The following is an 18,504-nucleotide window of genomic DNA, read 5'->3' as shown; positions in this document are numbered from 1 at the left end:
ATTCGTTTTGCCAAAATCCCGACAATATTTTTTTAAATAATAGGAATAACCTTACCTCGCCACCATTCATGTTGCTGATCAGAATACCACAATATTCGCTACTGCCCTGTTTGGCTAGTAGATTGAGACTGAGAGTGACAACCGCTGACCCGTTGCCGAAAGTCATGCAGGCCGGAGTTCGAAAGTCTCGTGCATGAACTACGCCATTGTACGGCGAAGTAAGCTGGATTCGGATATTCATCGCATTAGATTTACATGTCGCCGTAACATGTGGAGCAAATTCTAAGTCTTGACAAAGGACCTGAAAGAAGAATAAAAAATTATATATTGATTAAAATGGATCTTTTCATATTTTGAAAAAATTAATGCAGTATTCCGCTGTAATAACGTTTTTATTTGGTTGTTAAAAAATCCCTTTGAATGACAAGAATGACAAATTTTGATTTTAAAAACTAGTAACATCAACATGGTAAGTATTACAAACATAAACATATTAATGGTGAGTTTATCATTCATTTTAGTTATTAATCTCATTAATCTATTCTTTCTTTTCAGGTCCTATAGAAACCCTATTGAATCTAACAATTGTTCAAAGTAAACACTCATGTTTAATCTTCTCCAGTAATTTTTATCTATCTGCTTCGATCGCTCTGGATTTTAATGCTTTGATTAGGTCGATATTTGTAAGAATCGCATGATTTTACATTATTTAATTTAATAAAATAAATTTGAACGCATTGAAGACGATCTACTGTTCTTTGGTGCGCAGTATACTGGAGTATGCTGCTACTGTCTGGTGCCCATACTACACATCGCACATAATCAGTATTGAACGCATACAGAGGAAGTTCATACGGTTTGCACTACGTCAACTTCCATGGAATGATCCTATCGATCTTCCTCCTTATTCCGACCGTTGCCAACTGATCGATTTGGAGACCCCATCCAGCAGGAGGGTCAATATGCAGCGCTTATTCGTCTTCGACTTGCTACGAGGCAATGTTTACTGTTCTGAACTTCTGGAACAAATCTCGTTCTATGTTCCACCTCGACGTTTCCGGAGTTTGTTTCTGTTGGCACTTCCCCTTCACAGAACCAACTACGGCTACCTCAATCCGTTCGACTCGTGTCTTCGCGCGTTAAATAAAATCAGTGACGAATTTGATCTGAATATGTCCAAAAGCACATTTAAAATTAAGACAAACAATATTGTATAGGTTATTAACCATTATTCAGTCTGTACGTCTAGGACGAAGACGGTGATAAATAAATAAAATTTAACTGTGATAAATATTTTCTAAACTTTGATTTTTACTTTGAAAATTATATCAATAAGGCGTCGTGCACAAATTACATAACGCTAAAAATCTGGATTTTGGACCCCCTCCCCCTACGTAAGGCAATTTCCCATCTCTAATACACAGTAAGTAACACAACCTCAAAACCCTATCATGAACTTATGAGGAGAGTTCGTACGAAGCATAGATGCAGCTGTCAAGCAGTATGAGAGCTTTGAAGAGCTTAAACGAGCAGTATCTTCTGCGTAGACCGAGCTACAACATAGCGCAGCATGGCCGAAACTACCCCGAATGGGTTAATTGAACTGATAAAGAATTAAGGTTACCTACGAATTAGAAATTTTTAGTAATTCATGTGAAATTGATGTTAATTTTTGAAAGGAGTGTGAGTTTTTCCATCTGGTTAAATAGTTATGAAACGCTGGAATTTGCCTGGACACAACAATAAAATTCAAATGACCAGTCTTATAAATGAAGATAGTTATTCTATCCAACACTAGATATTTCAATTTAACCAACTTCTTACATATCTCTGGAAGCTCAAAAAAATGGAGTGGTTCTATAGCTGTGAAAAGCAGTGTATTCATGTATCGTGTAAAACCTCTGTGAAACAACTCAGCATTAGGAAAGATTGTTGTTTGCTCGCTAGCAGGGTTTAGACTTACATTTGGAATCACGAATGCGTTATTTATACTAAATTAACTCTTTGTGGTCGTTTGTCTGCTCTCAGACACCATACCTTTTTTACCGTTCTGGTGGTTTGTCTGCTCTCAGCAACCACAGCAACAAACCATGCTAATCTTATATTTTACTCAACCAAGTATCAATTCATGATCTTCCTAAACGAAGCTGTGAACCTGTTAACGAATCAATACGGTGCTCCTATGAGTAATAGAAAACGGTACTCAGTATCAAACAAAGTAGTTACTCACGCAAGACACCACACAGTGCTTTGAATAGGAATTTGGGACAAAAATCATAACAGCAGCATTTAGCCATTGTAACACTTTGGTGTAATGGAAAAAATTGTTCATAAGTATCAGAGCTACTGTTTGCATAAATGTTTCATGTTATTTGAATTATGGCATAAGTGTCTCAAGCGACAAAATCTTTGTTCACCTCGCACTAAGACGAATTATAAAACAGAACTCACATTTAAACACATTGTTAAGTTAATTCATATATATAGTCCACAAAAAAATATTTATTTTTCATAATCTTGCATGTATCACTGCTTTACCAAAGAAAAATTATTCCGAGCAGTACGACACCCATGCCCAAATTTAATACGACCGCAAAGGGTTAAAAAAGAGGGAGCTTATATTGCAAGATTTTCTCTCCACGATGCCCATAGAACGAATGCTGCATTTAATCCGCAGTGGTATTTGAATATATTGTATCTCACATATGCATAGGACTACCGTTGTCTTTGTAATCATTTGTTTGTATTGATTAAGTTATTGATTGATTGAAACAATTCCCGAATTAAAGTGAATTCAACATAATAACTATGTAAGTAGTAATCCTATATTAGGTCAATTCATGCATTATGATAGATCACGTTCTTCGTTGTAAGTGAATTGAATGGAATAAATCTGAGCGTACGTTATCCTTTTACGTATGAGATTATACCTTGGTCATTTCATTTATCGTAGGCGTAATCATCGAGAAGTTCAGTAAACTGAGGAGATGAGGGCATATTTTTTCAATTCCGTCTTGAATAGCCTGGCCAGAGCGTTGTGTTCGTATATGCGGATACAATACATGCGGGTACAAAAGTACTCCTCACTTGCATGAATCAATAACTTCAACTTCAACTTTTCATACTACAGAAGCTTGAAACTTGAAAGTTCACTTGTCTCTAGTATCCGTAAAGACGATTTTCCCAGGTTCCAGGAGTTCTGAGTACGTGTTGGTGAAACACATACCGTTTTGCACAAATGCAAGCGAGTAATAAAGTTTAGCGTGTTAGGTAATACTTGACATTTTACAATTATTCAATTGTTTATCTCAAAAATAGAAGCGTAGGAATATATCATATCATTTTTTTAATTTTTATCAGAGAGGCTTTAAAAAATAATTTCATTCGCCTCTAATCATATCAATTGATGCAAACATCTTTGCTCGAGTTATAAGCATTCGAAATCTTCCATTTTCTCTACGTGTTCATTGTTAGGATTTTCATTTTTCTCTCCCATATGTTCTAGTTAGACGTAGTCCTACGTCAAAAAGATCGTTGTTCCCGAAAGATTATCCTCGTTTGGCAGCAATATGTAGCTGCGGACTGAAATGTTACTCTTTAAGAAGAGATTGCTGCCTTTTCTGGAGTAGCATGAGGTTGCTGCTTTCGACAACTTCGACGTCACTGCCAATAACAATAGCGTCCCGATGGTCCCCAAGGAATGGTATCAGTTGAAGAGAAAATCAAAATTCGACTGCTAAAAAAATCGAAAAACAGCAATCGTTACAAATCAAGGATAAAACCATGGTTTAAAGCATAAAACCTAGTAATGTACAACCGAAGTACTGAAAAACAAACAAATAAAACGTATAATTTAACTTGAACAAGATTTTCGTATCCACATTTTTTCGTCCTCAACTTTTTTACCAAAAGTAAGATTTAACTTGTATCATTAGAGGCGAATGAACTGGAAAGTTTATAGCCTTTTAAAAACAAAGAACCGAACAGAACTTGTTTCAGGGAAATTCAACTGATACAACTTAGTTCGATGGTACGAAGTAGTACTATGGTTATTACAGGGAACGAAATGGAAATATCAGCTGGAACGGTAATTATATCAAGTTTCACGTACAATGAAACATGATTGTATGGAGTACAATAACGAATCTTGAAAACAATATCAAAAATTTATCACCAAATCTATATACAGTGACTCAAACTCGAATTCGTACCCCACCATGCAGATCTTTTTTCACTATTTTTGAAAGTCGAAAACAAGCTTTCGAAACTTTCTTAAGATGATGTTACATACATCATTTTAAAACTTAAAAAAAGCCTTCAGCTTTCGGATTATTTTTCAAACATATTTTTGTCTCGGATAAAAATATCGGGAAGAAAAGTCAACAGCAAATCCATTCAACCTTATCAACCAGCTTTCATTTGATCCCTATAACGTTTCTGTAGGAGCTTTCAACACAGAGATATTTGTATTCGAATGCCAAGAAGTTTCCCTTCGTGTTTGATGATGTGTGTGAGGCATGCAATTAATTGTTAATAGGAGAAATGCGTATGTATACGTGTGAGTAGCATCTCTCCTCGCAATCCTCATATGAAAACGAAAGTTAAGAATCGTTTATTCTGAGACTATGCATAGCATTTTGAACTTCTGGTACCGTATTCGTTGAAGGACTCCTTTAATTTACTCCAAACTTTGATCGATCGGCTAAAAACGACTGAACGTATTAATATGAAACGTTCACAGTTGTTTTAGAGATACACTAGCCTAAAAATTTCTCTGCTAACATTGAATATTTGCAAAATTACAGATAATTTTCTAAAGGCCCTGTTTTTGACCCTTTTTTACAATTGATATAAGATTTTTTTTGTCGAAGCAACAAATTAAAGTTGTGCAGAATTTATTTGAGTTTTCAAAACTACTTTTAGGCTTGCGGTGCGTTTGCGATGTTTATTAAATTATTCACCGTCAAAGAGGGTAACTTTTCATCCAAACAAAACTATCTCTGTATGGCAAGGTTCTACATTAACGTTATAGTAATCAAATGAAACCTAGTTAAAAAGATAATTTGGATTTGCTATTAAGTTGGTTAGCAAAAAATTGGGTTAATCCACAAAATCTTTGAAAAAACAGAAAAAAAATGTTTTTTGTCTTTTCTCGATATTTTTATCCACTTCATCTACACACATCAAGATAATATGTTCGTATAATATTTCAAAAGCTGAGGATTTAAGCTTTAAAATGATGTATATATCATTATCTACATAGAATGTTTCGAAAGATTGTTCTCGACTTTCGAAAGTAGAGAAAAGAGATCTGCATGGTGGGGTACGGCTTCGAGTTTGAGTCACTGTATATCAGTTCTATTTTGTTGTTATTTATTAAGTAAATGATATTATAAAAACTGGACCGCGATCGTTTTAGATGCGGCTGGCACACAATAAGATATGCTACGACGAGAAAAGTCAGTCACGCGACCTGGATAGAAGGAAAAGCAACGAAAGCTCGCTCTCAGCCCACTTCCATTATTTCGTCACAGGCTGTTTCCATCTTTGTCATAATCTCACTTGTTCTGGGCATTATAGTTTAATATTTGGGGAAGCTACGGAACAAGCTGGGTTTAAATTTCACACCGGCAACACTTCGCCAATTTCTACCAACAGGTGAAGAAGAAATTTAAAACAATTGAATTTAACGCGTTTGAAATGAAAGTGGGGTGGGAACAAGAGTCTATGGATTAGCAGAGGGTGAACGATTTGAAGTTAGAGAACTTTTCCATTTTCTGTGGATGACTAAATGTGATTGAAACTATTAGTCTCTTAATTGAATTGCTTTATGAGTAAATTTTCGTACAATCATTTTGTTCTGCGAAGGTAATGAACCGATCGAGCCTACCTATATTGTTAATCTCTAGGTAATTGATGTTTCGCAAATAAACCAATGATTGTCACTTAAAGATAAGCGCACCTCAAACCTACGACCCTCAGCGGTCCATAATTGAATACTATAGATTTAAATCCTGATCCCAAAAATGTATGACAATTGATTGTTCAAAGAACAAAATTGTTACGCGTAGCTCTAATTGACAAGATCATCTGAAAATGGTTTTCACTTTCAATCTGCAAGCTGAATTCGTTTGACATAGATTCACTGTTCACTGCCCGGATGGTATTTTCTTTGAATTGAAAACAAAAAAAAACAAAACATCAAACACAGGCAGTTGAGCGATCAAACAACGCAAAATGAAACGAATTTAATTACCATTAAAAGCGTGAGCATACGCCACATGTAGAGCTATGTAACTCATCCATTCAGCGAGATTCTAAGTTGAGCTCAAACCTTGTAACTGTGGGGGCGAAAATATATCGAAACGATTCTTTTTCACTATACTGTTTATACTTTGTAATCATCAGTTAATTCGTGTTCAGGGAGAAAATTTTCTTCGCGATTGTTTGTCACATTCTGATTAGCACTTGAGACAGAAAATATGCCGAAAAATGATGCAATAACACATGATGCAATGATGCAATAACACTATCCTTTAAGAGTTTGGAATATGCTCAGGTGCATATAAATAAATTACTGAATTACTGAATTGTTGAATAAATTACCGGATGCGTTTCGTCTTACTTTACGTCAGATGGAACTTAAATCTGTTCTGTAATGTGCCGTTGACTCATGTTTGCGTTTGCTTACCAATCACAAGCGTACCGTTCTCTCTGCATTTAAGCTAATTAACATTAGCTTAATCATTATCGACTACAAACAAAAACCTTCTTTTCTGCCAACTATCGACATGCATTATCGCTAAATTTGAGAGACCATCATGGGCAGGTACCGAATTATTTGAAAACCTGATACGTAGGTCCACGTTGTGACAGTTCTTAGTGTGATTATTTGTTTACTGAGAAATGCTAAGCTATAAGTTTGAACCACTAATCATGAATCAGACTGAAGAACAGGAAATGTTACTCAGAATAACAATGCGGGCTGAATGCCTCACTTGCATTCTTATTAGATGATGTAGCGTTTTATTTACCTGCCCCAATGGAATTCAAAGTGAGAAACAACTAAAGTGTGTGTGTGTGTGTGTGTGTGTCTCGAATGAATTGATGAATTGATGCTCAATGAGCACATATTTCAATTTTTCTAAGATTGTTTAAGGAATAACTGGTGCTCGAATAAATACATTATAAGAGTCATACTATTATGTTCCCTTGGCCAAAGGTTTAACGTCTTCTTCTTCTTCTTCTTCTTCAATGGCACTAACGTTCCTAGAGAAACTTCGCCGGCTCAACGTAGTATTACTTGCGTCATTTTTATTAGTACTTAGTTGAGATTTCTATGCCAAATAACACGCCTTGAATGCATTCTGAGTGGCAAGCTCTAGAATACGCGTGATCACAGTGCAAGTCGGAGGAAATTTCTTTGACGAAAAATTCTCCCGACCAGAACGGGAATCGAACCCGAACACCCGGCATGTTAGTTATGACGCTAACCACTCGGCCACGGGAGCACTGTAAACGTCACACCTATCATTAGGGGAAGTGAGGGCATAATGGTCACCCTAAGAAATATGCCCATTTCCCGCGTCCACATACCGGTCACTCGCACATATCAAGCTAAATGGGATAAATTTATGCGTTTTTTTCGTCAAAATTTGTTCAAATCATATTTGATATAGTATGTACATGTATGAAATAAGCTTGGCCTATTCAACTAGAGTCTTAATTTAAATTTTCTCATGCATACAAAAACGTAGTAAAGAACACATAACGTTTTCGTAATGAGGCTTCGTTTAGTTGGAGTGGAATATTTATCCAGGATCAAAGTCACAAAAGAATCTTCTTCAAGAGCAGAATGTGTTGCGGTATATCAGCTTTAGTAAACAGAACATTGTAAGTCATTATTCACCTATGACACATTTACCCCCAAACATCAGAGCAATTTCTATGCTATTTAATCGCTGAGATTCAACAAAATATCTGTTCACCTCTTCTAGAATATGTGAACAGTCGTCCAAACTGATGATTTGTCCAATATATCAGATTGAATAAACTGAATTTCACGAGAAATTCCTTAGATACCATGCGCACAGATTCTCGGTTGCGTTACTTTCTGTATATTAGAGACAGGAAATTGCGTTATGTAGGGGGGGGAGGTGGTCCAAAATCCGGATTTTTAGCGTTGCGTAATTTGTGCACGATGCCTTACTCCCCAGACCACACCCCTAGCGACTATCACGCTACGCACTTCGCGCTCGGAATAGAAAAACTCGTGCCACGCTTTGAAAAATGCCTCGAACGTTACGGTGCTTATGTAGAAAAATAGAAAATAAAACGTAGATTACGAAAATCACCTTGTTTTTTGTCCTAACTTTATTTTTCCGCGATTTCTGAGGCACTGAAACTTATTTTTTGAACGACCCTCGTATCTTTGGAAACTCATGTTTCCCAAAACTTTGATGCAGTTTCTTTCAATTCAATCTACCGTTTTTCTATCTAATTAGCCAAATATTTTACAAAAAAAATGTTGTTCAATGTTTTTTACTAAAATTAAAACAGACCGAAAAGCACAACATTTTTTTCGATTCGGGTATAATGGACATGTAGTGGGGGTAATATGGACAGGTTTGTAATATATGAAGCGTAGAGGTTTATCGATCACGTGAGGAATAATTTTATTCAACCAAGGTCTACACTCATCACGAATGTCCGTTAAATAATGAAAAAATCGAATGATTCCACCTATCGTGCTTTTCAGCAGACCCTCAATTATTTTGCTTTTGGTTCCAGTCAGCTTCAATTTGATTTCCTTCAATTTTTCCGTCTACGCAGAGCATTCCTTAGGAATAGATTAAACAGACTTTTCATAGTTCATTCCACACTCACTGGCAACTATCCGTTTTACCCCACCAGTATAATTATTTTAATAATTTAAATTTTTCCACTCAAAAATGAATTTACTTTTCCGTACATACCTAATATCGCTTCTCTAATAACTCACAAACCGAAATATAACCATTAGCGAATTGAATTTTGATATTAAACCACTCAAAATGCTTAATATCGAAGCTGCTAAAATTACATCCTCACGCGGAATCATGTATGATTTTTTTTTTGTTTTCCTTTTCCACTTTTGATCAGTATTCATTGCCATAGGGTGGCTTAAATATTATAGAATAACATGTAGAAGGTGTTCTCATTAACAGAAATCGGAAATTCAAAAAGTAACTATACAAATCAACCACCTGTCCGTATTACCCGCGTTTCCCTGGGCAAAACGTTTTCCCATACACCTACTCAGTGGGACTAGACGAAACACATCCTACGAAAGGATAGATTCTGCGGAACGTTATGAACCGTTTCGACCCCCACGAGTTACGAGTAACAGATTTGACGAGTGAAAATAGGTTGGGATGAAACGATACCGAAAATGCTTTGTGAGTTTGTGTATTTCAGTATTCCGGTTCGGTTCCAACGATCACAACTATCGCCAGTTAGTTGCATCTAGTATTGATGAAATCAGGGCCCGAAATCTTCGAAGGTGAAAAATGAGGACCGACTCTTCTCTCAGTAGCTTCGCTTCGACTAGAACTGCTTCGGCAGTCGCCGGCAACAAAAAGTGACTTGACTAGAAAATGAACTCATTAGCGTCGACTGCGAAGATGACTGGTGAACTAGTCCAGTCTGTGGTTATTTTAACTGACTCGACTAATGAATACAAATCTGCCTCTTCATTCAACTGACTTCAATCCACACTTCCATTTCCCCCTGACACCTAATTCATACCCGCGTACGCAATATTATTTTTACGTTCATATAAAGAGGAACGAAAACATGATTTCTAATTCAAAAAAGAAATTACCCCATCAATGGACGGTTTATTGTCTACCCATCGTGCAAACCAACGAACTTAGACGTTCATCAAGTATGCTATAAAGGTCCTCGTGTTAGTATTAGTAAATAGTGTGCAAAATAGCGCACACACACTGAACGCTATTTCATACGTGTGAGTAATTTTCGTGTACGACACAGAATAATCTAGCTCACCTGTAACGTATGTCAAACCACGTTGAGCTCAAACATCGATACATGCACACGTACATGGGAAAGAGAAAGAGAGGAATGAATTCGTTTTGGGGGAAGTCACTTCAAAATGCAATGAGGACAATTTGACTAGGAAGAATGAAATGATATAGTCGAGTCGGTAGAGGGAGATAGCGACTAAACGCCCGGCTGTTTAGTCGTTTAGGCGGGTATAATCAGTCAGGTAGTCAGCCGACTATCCTCAGTTGACTATGACTATACAGAGCCCTGGATGAAATATTATCGGAATCGAAGGTGGAAAAAGAACGTTGGATTCCATCTAGAAAAAACGTAGCAGACGAAGCATCGAAGTGGGGATGACGAGTGGTCGTTGAATGGCCGTTAGTATAACGGGCTAGAATATCTCCAGTTGCCGGAGGAACAATGGGGCGACTTCCATTGACTATGCGTCTTCGAATTTCACGGTTGTTGTTGTTGTCAGTTGTTATCAACGAGCAAAGTTAGACAAATCCCTCTACCACCTCAAACTCGTCGACGTTCATCAGAACAACACTACACCCAAATAGCGTTGGCAGAAAACATTTCATCATTGGCAGAAATAATGCTTTTTCATGTGCCGGATGCGCAAATAATGAGATGTTTTAAAAGTTTAAAAGTGTTTGTATGTGTGGGAGCAGACATCTCTTTCTTTTTTCATCTCTTTTTGATTGTACACAAAAAAATAGTCCAAACGATATCAACGGGGATCGAACCAAGGCCGACTGGAATGCAAGACTGTTTTACATAAGCACGCTATCCACATAGCTACTGGTGCTTTTGCTTATATGTGTAATAATATTACAACTCATTATAAAATGAAGTTGGAAAGTGTTTTCTAAGAGGAAAAAATAGCATAAACAAGAATCTATATTTTTGACGTAGGATTACGTCTTTCGGGAAGTTATTGGGGTACAAATTGAAAAACGAATATCGATCGCATCGTGAAAAATGTCCAATTTCAAACGCTTATTGCTCAGTCATTTCATGACGGATTGATGAGATTTTTACATCAAAACATTGCGGCACTCTATAACAATGTTTCACCTTGAATAAAATAATATATATCATGTAATTAACTATCGAACAATTGAAAAATCTCAACCCCTATCCAAACGGTACTGATTGGTCGAAATTGACGTCATTTCTTTTTCGCCTGCTTCGCTTCTTTCGTTACCTGATAAGTCAAATATTTGCATGTCGAGCGAGTGGGGGCGCCTATTTCTCACATACCAACTGATATAAAAGGACGGTAGCATTTTTCGATTTCTCTCTCTCTCCACGGAATAATACAAAATCTGTATGATTATGCTACCTGATAGTCGTTACCTTTCAAGGTCTATCTACCCTTTGGGTTTGGGTAGATATATTTATTTCCAGTTAGATAAGTAGTGTAAGTTGGGATAATGTAAATATTTTGGGGAGGGTATCTTATAAGTTAGATATAGGTAAAAAAAAAGGTAACAAAAAACTAGAAAAGTTTAGGCATGATTTTACAATAGGAATATGAAACAATCGAATAATGTGTATGATACAAATCATTACAAAACTTGACATTACAACATAAAGATGTAGAACCCTAGGTTGATCACTTGAAATGTAGTATTATATTATAATGTAAACCAAATTAAGAAATAAAAAGAATTTAAGTGAAAATAAAAAAAAAGTTCGATTTCTCCATTCTTTGTGTGGACACCGACTGGACAATATCGTTGCTGGACGAGCTGGACGGCGAGGGATCGAGTGCCTTTCTCAAGGCAAGAGGGTGGAGGTGGTGGCGCTGGAGTAGAGTAGAGTAGAGTTTTCAAAGGGCGTTTCTCAAGGCTAGAGACGAATGAACTGTAAAAGTTTAAAGTCTCTATAATACAAGACCTTCCTTCCTTCGATTTCTCATTCTCGTTCAACGCTCAGATCGGCAAACATATGGGTTTCTAGTGTGCAGTGCTCTACAAATCAACCAACACCATACGGTGCGGCAAAGGAGAGGAAGCCATCGACAACCAACGATGGATGCGGTGCGGCAAAGGAAGCAAAGAAGGAGAAGCAGCGGAGAGCATCGAATTAAATCTAGTGTCCATTGCTGGTGCGCTCCTCTTCACATCAACAATTGGATGCGGCAAAGGAGGTAGAGAAGCGAAGTGCATTGCATCGCATCGTATCACACCCGCTATCCGTCGTTTAGCTCGTCGTGGTGGTGCCAATCAAACCCTCGCAAATCGACGCACAGAAGCCGATGGCGCCAAAGTCAAGGAAAGCATCAGCGAATCCGTAAAAGCTACCGCTCCCAAAACTGAACTTCTACATCCGACTGAAACGCAGCAGATTCCGTACAACCCATTAAACCATTCCAGTCCTTCTCAGGACTATCAATTTGTTTTGAAACAAAAGAGTTTATTTTACTGTTTTCCACTTACCAAAAAAACTATATAAAACTATGATCAAAAATACTGTTTATTTTTACATTTTCTACTAACAACTAACAGGGAACCATCATATCACGTCTAGAAATGCCTAAGGGGGTATATTGCAATAAATGTTCGTAGGGGTATATTGCAATAACCGATTCATTCGAGGAAATGTCTTTAAGTATTCGATTAATCGAGCGAATATTCGTTGACAAGACATCGATAAAAGTTACGTCAAATATTATTTTAAATAAACATCGAAGTGCTAAATAATATTGACGTGGGATTACGTCTTTCGGGAACATATTGGGGTACAAATTGAAAATCGAAAATCGAGCTCATCTTGAAAATTGTCCAATGTCAAACGCTTATTGCTCAGTCATTTCATGATGGATTGATGACATTTTTGCGTCAATAGATTTCAATACTCCATAACAATTTTTTATATTGAACAAAATATCAAACTAACTATCGAACAATGAAAAATCTCAGCCCCTATCCTAACGGAAATACCCACTTCTGATTCTGAATTGACGACACATGCGGCGGGTCCCCAACAGAGACATCAAAACCAAGCTGTCTGGGGGAAATCGGCATTGCAAATACATGCACGTAGGGGGATCTTTTGTTCTTACCGAAATGTGTTCCCTAACAGAGACATCAAAACCAAACTGTCTGGGGGAAATCGGTACAGAAAATTCATAAAAGTAGGGGGAGCTTTTGTTCCTACCGAAAAATAACAGAGATATCAAAACCAAGGTGCAGCGCCCCTTTAAATTAATTCTCATCTCATCAGACATTTTTCTAACCAGACAATATGAGAATCCAATAAAGGATTCTACAATAAGAATAAGCAACATAAGAATGCCGGAATTTTCCATACAGATGGAAAATTCCATGAATACGATAGGCAGCAGTAAATAAATAAATAGAACGGAGGTAGCAGAATAGGAAAACTCTACCTAGAGTTTGTCGGTAGAAATTAAGACATTAATGTTATCGTGAAGAGAAGTAAAATAAAGAAAAGGGAGTCGATCGTGAGCCACGCAGGAGAACGGTGGTGTCTCCTGAAAACCAAGAAGTTGTGTTTTTTGTATTTTAGAACATAAGAATGCCGTGAGGCCGCTCGGGGCGCTGTGCATTTGGTGACAGCGGTGGGATGCTGTCCATTATTTGAAAGCTATCGCGAGTGCTTACGCGACTTCAACTCAAAATGAAGTGACAAAAGTGATTGCTCCAGCAGAGAGTAATTTTCGTGTGTAATCCAAAAGACGTTTGGCGCAGTTCCCAAAAAAATTCAAAGGAGTTTCCAAATAGTGTATAAAGTGTTGACAAACAGCAGGTCTTGAGTACCGCAGACGCGTATGATCGAATGCGTGGATGAGGCGCTCGAATAAGATCAAACAAATGTGTCATTTAGAAGATGCGCTTACACAGTAGAATGCGTGAACAGCTCAAGTGCAGTAGTTGGGAATAGAAGCAGTTTAATGAAAGTTGTATTAAAAATGAACGTGAACGAGAGACCACGGTCGGTGGCGGCGACCGCAGGCCGGCGGGATTTGGTGTGCAGTCATAATGCCGTGATGTTAGGAGTGGACGAGCTGCCGGCAATATTTTGGATGAAGGAAGACATTATTAAATATAAGGTAAACCTAGTTAAGCTAGTTAAATAATGTTATACAAAATATTTGTAAAAGTATAGTATTTAAAAAAATGAAATCGCTGATGCATTTGAAACGATGCAATCAGCAGTTTTACGAGCGAGAAAAAAAATAGTTTAGGTTATTAGTGTAGGTTATTCAATAACAAAAAAATACAAGAGGCAAACTTGATGGAATTATTTACGTTGGACAATAAAATTATTTTCTCTCCAATTCTGTAAAAACTGCTTATTTAGTTTGAAAAACACCATTCATGCCTCCCATACTTCAATAGTATGTACAGGGTAATATGGGGAAAGTACATATCGAATTAAAAAAATGCGTGATTCTTTCTTACACACACGCTTTGAAGTGGGATTTTTAGAAAAAATGAAGATATTGAGTCGTATATGTCTAAAGCCAAATAATAACGAGAATGAGTCCATCAATCGCTAAAATAGCTTTTGAATGTACCGAAGGGCTGGAAGGCCAGGAATTCATTCCTGTAAGGACATGTATAAATCGATATTTACATAAAAGTTCACGAGAAACTAGAAATGTGGGATATAACGATGATATTGACGAATGATAAAAAAAAAACGAAGTAGCACTATAAAAGCGAAGAAGCTATATATTCAAGAAAATTAATATAATATATGAAATAAGAAAGGGATTTTAATAAACATATTGTACGAAGAGGCTGTAAAAGCTCTACTATGTTAATCGATAAGACTTTTGGGGACATTTCAAGGAGATATGATCGTTCTTATTTTTTCATTTTTAAATTGGCGGAAATTACAGAATTGAAGGAATAATTATTCAAATAGCATTCCGAAATTAAGAACAGTAACTGAACATTCGTCTGTTTAGGGAAATCGGAACAGATTGAATAGATCATAATGAATCGTTTATCAACACACCACACATCACAATATATCAGCATATTGTGGATGCTGTCAGAGTTGAAGGAATTTTTATTAAAATTACATCCGGAATATAAGAATATAAACTGAAGAAAATATTGTTAACGATTTTTCGACATGTCGAGCTCAAATCACATTGAGTAGTGTTCTGCACTATTTTACTATTTTTTTTTATCAGGCGGCAACATCACTTTTCATACTGTTTCATTGTTTTGTGAAACTCCCAACAATTGACATACAAAAAAAAAATCGGATTAGTATAATTTTATCAATTCACATACATTAGTATATTAGGGAGTTAGGATATATACATATATTAAAGTGAACTATCATTTTTGAAGAAAACTCACATATACATTTACAAAACAATTATAAAGTAATAACATATAAAAAAAACAAAAAAAAATCAAGAGAAACATAGTTATATAGATAGATATTATGACAAACAAAAATATATTTTTACAACTATACACAATTATAAAAAAACAGGAAGTGGGTTATATCTATGGTATAACCGCAAGGGTGACGTAGGACTATCGTTGATTTAGAGATCATTTGTATGAAGTTGAATCTGAATTCATTCTGAATGAATGAATATTTGGAGAACTTCGAAAACGAGAGCGTTACGTTGGAGGCACAAGGTTTTATGCATCCAATATTGGATACGGAAATATCCTACTGATGGGGAAGAATAATCTTCAGAAGCTATCCTGTTGATTGCGATCGATTGAAAAATCACAAAACCTAATTTTTTTTTTCCCAAAATATATTTTTTATTAAGGCACATGTGGCGTTAGCCTGACGGGGCCGGGAGTCCAATATTTTGACAATTTTTGTCTTATAACTATGTTAGTAATATGTAACCGATTACTCGCGGTTGGCTCGAGGTTAGTATTACAAGTGTTCTCATAATTGGTATGTTGCAGTCTTCGATGCTCTGTACGTGTGCCCGACACGGGCTACTTCCTATTGGGATGGAGCTGACCATTAATCAGCAACGCTCCCTAGTCTGTACCCCATATCTAGCGTGGTGCGTCTTTCTCGACTCGAGGAATCCAGGATAGAATGGTCACTAGCCGGCGCAATCATCAGCTCGTGTAGAGTTGTCATGAGCGGTACAACCTTTGGCTCTTGTTGAATGATCAGTGGACTGCACAACCTTCGGCCCGTGCATCTGTAAAGAGTGTGTGTGTATGTATTGCCGCGACTAAGTAAAAGTTTATCGATCGGATAGGAGGGATATGAAACGGGGACACAACGAAGGAAACATCATTAAACGTTGACATCGGCGTTTCTGAGGAACAGGTATAGATGAAGCAGAAGATCAGGATCCCGGCTACCTAAGATATCCCGGACGGGGATATCCGATTGTCTGCCTTTTGCTCTCAGTGCTCTGGAGAGCTGAGAGCGAGCAGCATGGAACCGGATACACGACCAGACAACATGCTCGATGTCGTGGTAGCCATCGCCACAATCACAAAGATTGTTTGCTGCGAGCCCAATGCGATAGAGATGCGCGTTTAGGTTGTAGTGATTGGACATAAGCCGAGATATCACGCGAATGAAATCACGACCTACATTCAATCCCTTGAACCATGCACTCATCGAGACCTTAGGGATAATCGTGTGTAACCAACGACCGAACTCATCTCCACTCCACATGCGCTGCCAACTAACGAGTGTGTATGGTCACAGTGTTACATGGATAGAAAACATTCAATTATACTCATTCACATGAATATATTTTGAAAATTCCCAGAGGAACTGGCAGATTATTTTCAGTAACGATTAGTTAGTTTCAGTAACGATTAGATATATCCACATTTTCCTCGATACTGGAATGCCAACTCGATAACCACCTGTTAATAGCACTTGATTGAAACATATTTGGTCACAGTGTTACATGAATAGAAAACATTCAATTAAACTCTTTCACATGAATATATTTTGAAAATTCCCAGAGGAACTGGCAGATTATTTTCAGTAACGATTAGATATTTCCACATTTTCCTCGATACTGGAAGCCCACCAGTGGTTAATGCCAACTCGATAACCACCTGTTAATAGCACTTGATTGAAACATATTTGGTCACAGTGTAACATGGATAGAAAACATTCAATTAAACTCTTTCACATGAATATATTTTGAAAATTCCCAGAGGAACTGGCAGATTATTTTCAGTAACGATTAGATATTTCCACATTTTCCTCGATACTGGAAGCATACCAGTGGTTAATGCCAACTCGATAATCACCTGTTAATAGCACTTGATTGAAACATATTTGGTCACAGTGTTACATGGATATAAAACATTCACTTAAACTCTTTCACATGAATATATTTTGAAAATTCCCAGAGGAACTGGCAGATTATTTTCAGTAACGATTAGATATTTCCACATTTTCCTCGATACTGGAAGCCCACCAGTGGTTAATGCCAACTCGATAACCACCTGTTAATAGCACTTGATTGAAACATATTTGGTCACAGTGTTACATGGATAGAAAACATTCAATTAAATTCTTTCACATGAATATATTTTGAAAATTCCCAGAGGAACTGGCAGATTATTTTCAGTAACGATTAGTTATTTGCACATTTTCCTCGATACTGGAAGCCCACCAGTGGTTAATACCAACTCGATAACCACCTGTTAATAGCACTTGATTGAAACATATTTGGTCACAGTGTTACATGGATAGAAAACATTCAATTAAACTCTTTCACATGAATATATTTTGAAAATTCCCAAAGGAACTGGCAGATTATTTTCCAGCAATGATTAGATCTTTCCGGAACTTTCTCGATGCTGAATGGCATCCTAACGGAAAGAGTTCTGCGCGTGTATGTGTCGATCCTTCGCCGTCCACCTCCTCCAGCACGTTAGGCAACGATGTTGTCTTGTCGATGTCCTCACGAAAAATGAATGTGTCTCACCACCAGAATATCGCTTAAGTATGCTTTTTGTGTGTGATTGAATCGAGAGAAGGTGTGGTTTACGATGGCAATTTGGAAGGCAAACTAGAGGGGAATGAACTCTCTGATCTCGGAACTTTCGGCGACTGAGCAATAATCGATTGCGGGCGCATACAATATTGGATATGGAAATATCCTACTGATGGGGAAGAATAATCTTCTGAAGCTATCCTGTTAATTGCGATTGATTGAAAAACCACAAAACCAAATGTATTTGGTCACAGTGTTACATGGATAGAAAACATTCAATTAAACTCTTTCACATGAATATATTTTGAAAATTCCCAAAGGAACTGGCAGATTATTTTCAGTAACGATTAGATATTTCCACATTTTCCTCGATACTGGAAGCCCACCAGTGGTTAATGCCAACTCGATAACCACCTGTTAATAGCACTTGATTGAAACATATTTGGTCACAGTGTAACATGGATAGAAAACATTCAATTAAACTCTTTCACATGAATATATTTTGAAAA

General features: G+C 37.0%; 2 protein-coding genes across 14 annotated transcripts in view; one reads left to right on the top strand and one right to left on the bottom strand.

Annotated features, from left to right (window-relative positions):
• The window catches only part of LOC129761475 (uncharacterized), a 102,381-nt gene that overhangs the window by 11,822 nt on the left and 72,055 nt on the right, over window positions 1-18,504 (top strand). For 6 of the 13 annotated variants that reach the window (XR_008740447.1, XR_008740446.1, XR_008740445.1 and 3 more), the window contains one exon: window positions 44-17,055. The exons of 6 other annotated variants lie outside the window; for them this stretch is intronic. The gene's annotated coding sequence lies outside the window, so the exon portion shown is untranslated. Of the gene's footprint in view, window positions 1-43; window positions 17,056-18,504 lie in introns of those variants that run through there. One more of the 13 variants, XR_008740444.1, reaches the window with a different exon arrangement.
• The window catches only part of LOC129761534 (uncharacterized), a 52,865-nt gene that overhangs the window by 6,509 nt on the left and 27,852 nt on the right, over window positions 1-18,504 (bottom strand). The window contains exon 3 of the mRNA XM_055759261.1: window positions 56-301. Within this exon, the coding sequence (XP_055615236.1) occupies window positions 56-301 (246 nt within the window). The remainder of the gene's footprint in view (window positions 1-55; window positions 302-18,504) is intronic.

Source organism: Toxorhynchites rutilus, chromosome 1 (assembly GCF_029784135.1).
Source record: "Toxorhynchites rutilus septentrionalis strain SRP chromosome 1, ASM2978413v1, whole genome shotgun sequence".
NCBI lineage: Eukaryota > Metazoa > Arthropoda > Insecta > Diptera > Culicidae > Toxorhynchites > Toxorhynchites rutilus.
This window is presented reverse-complemented; position numbering and strand designations above follow the sequence as displayed.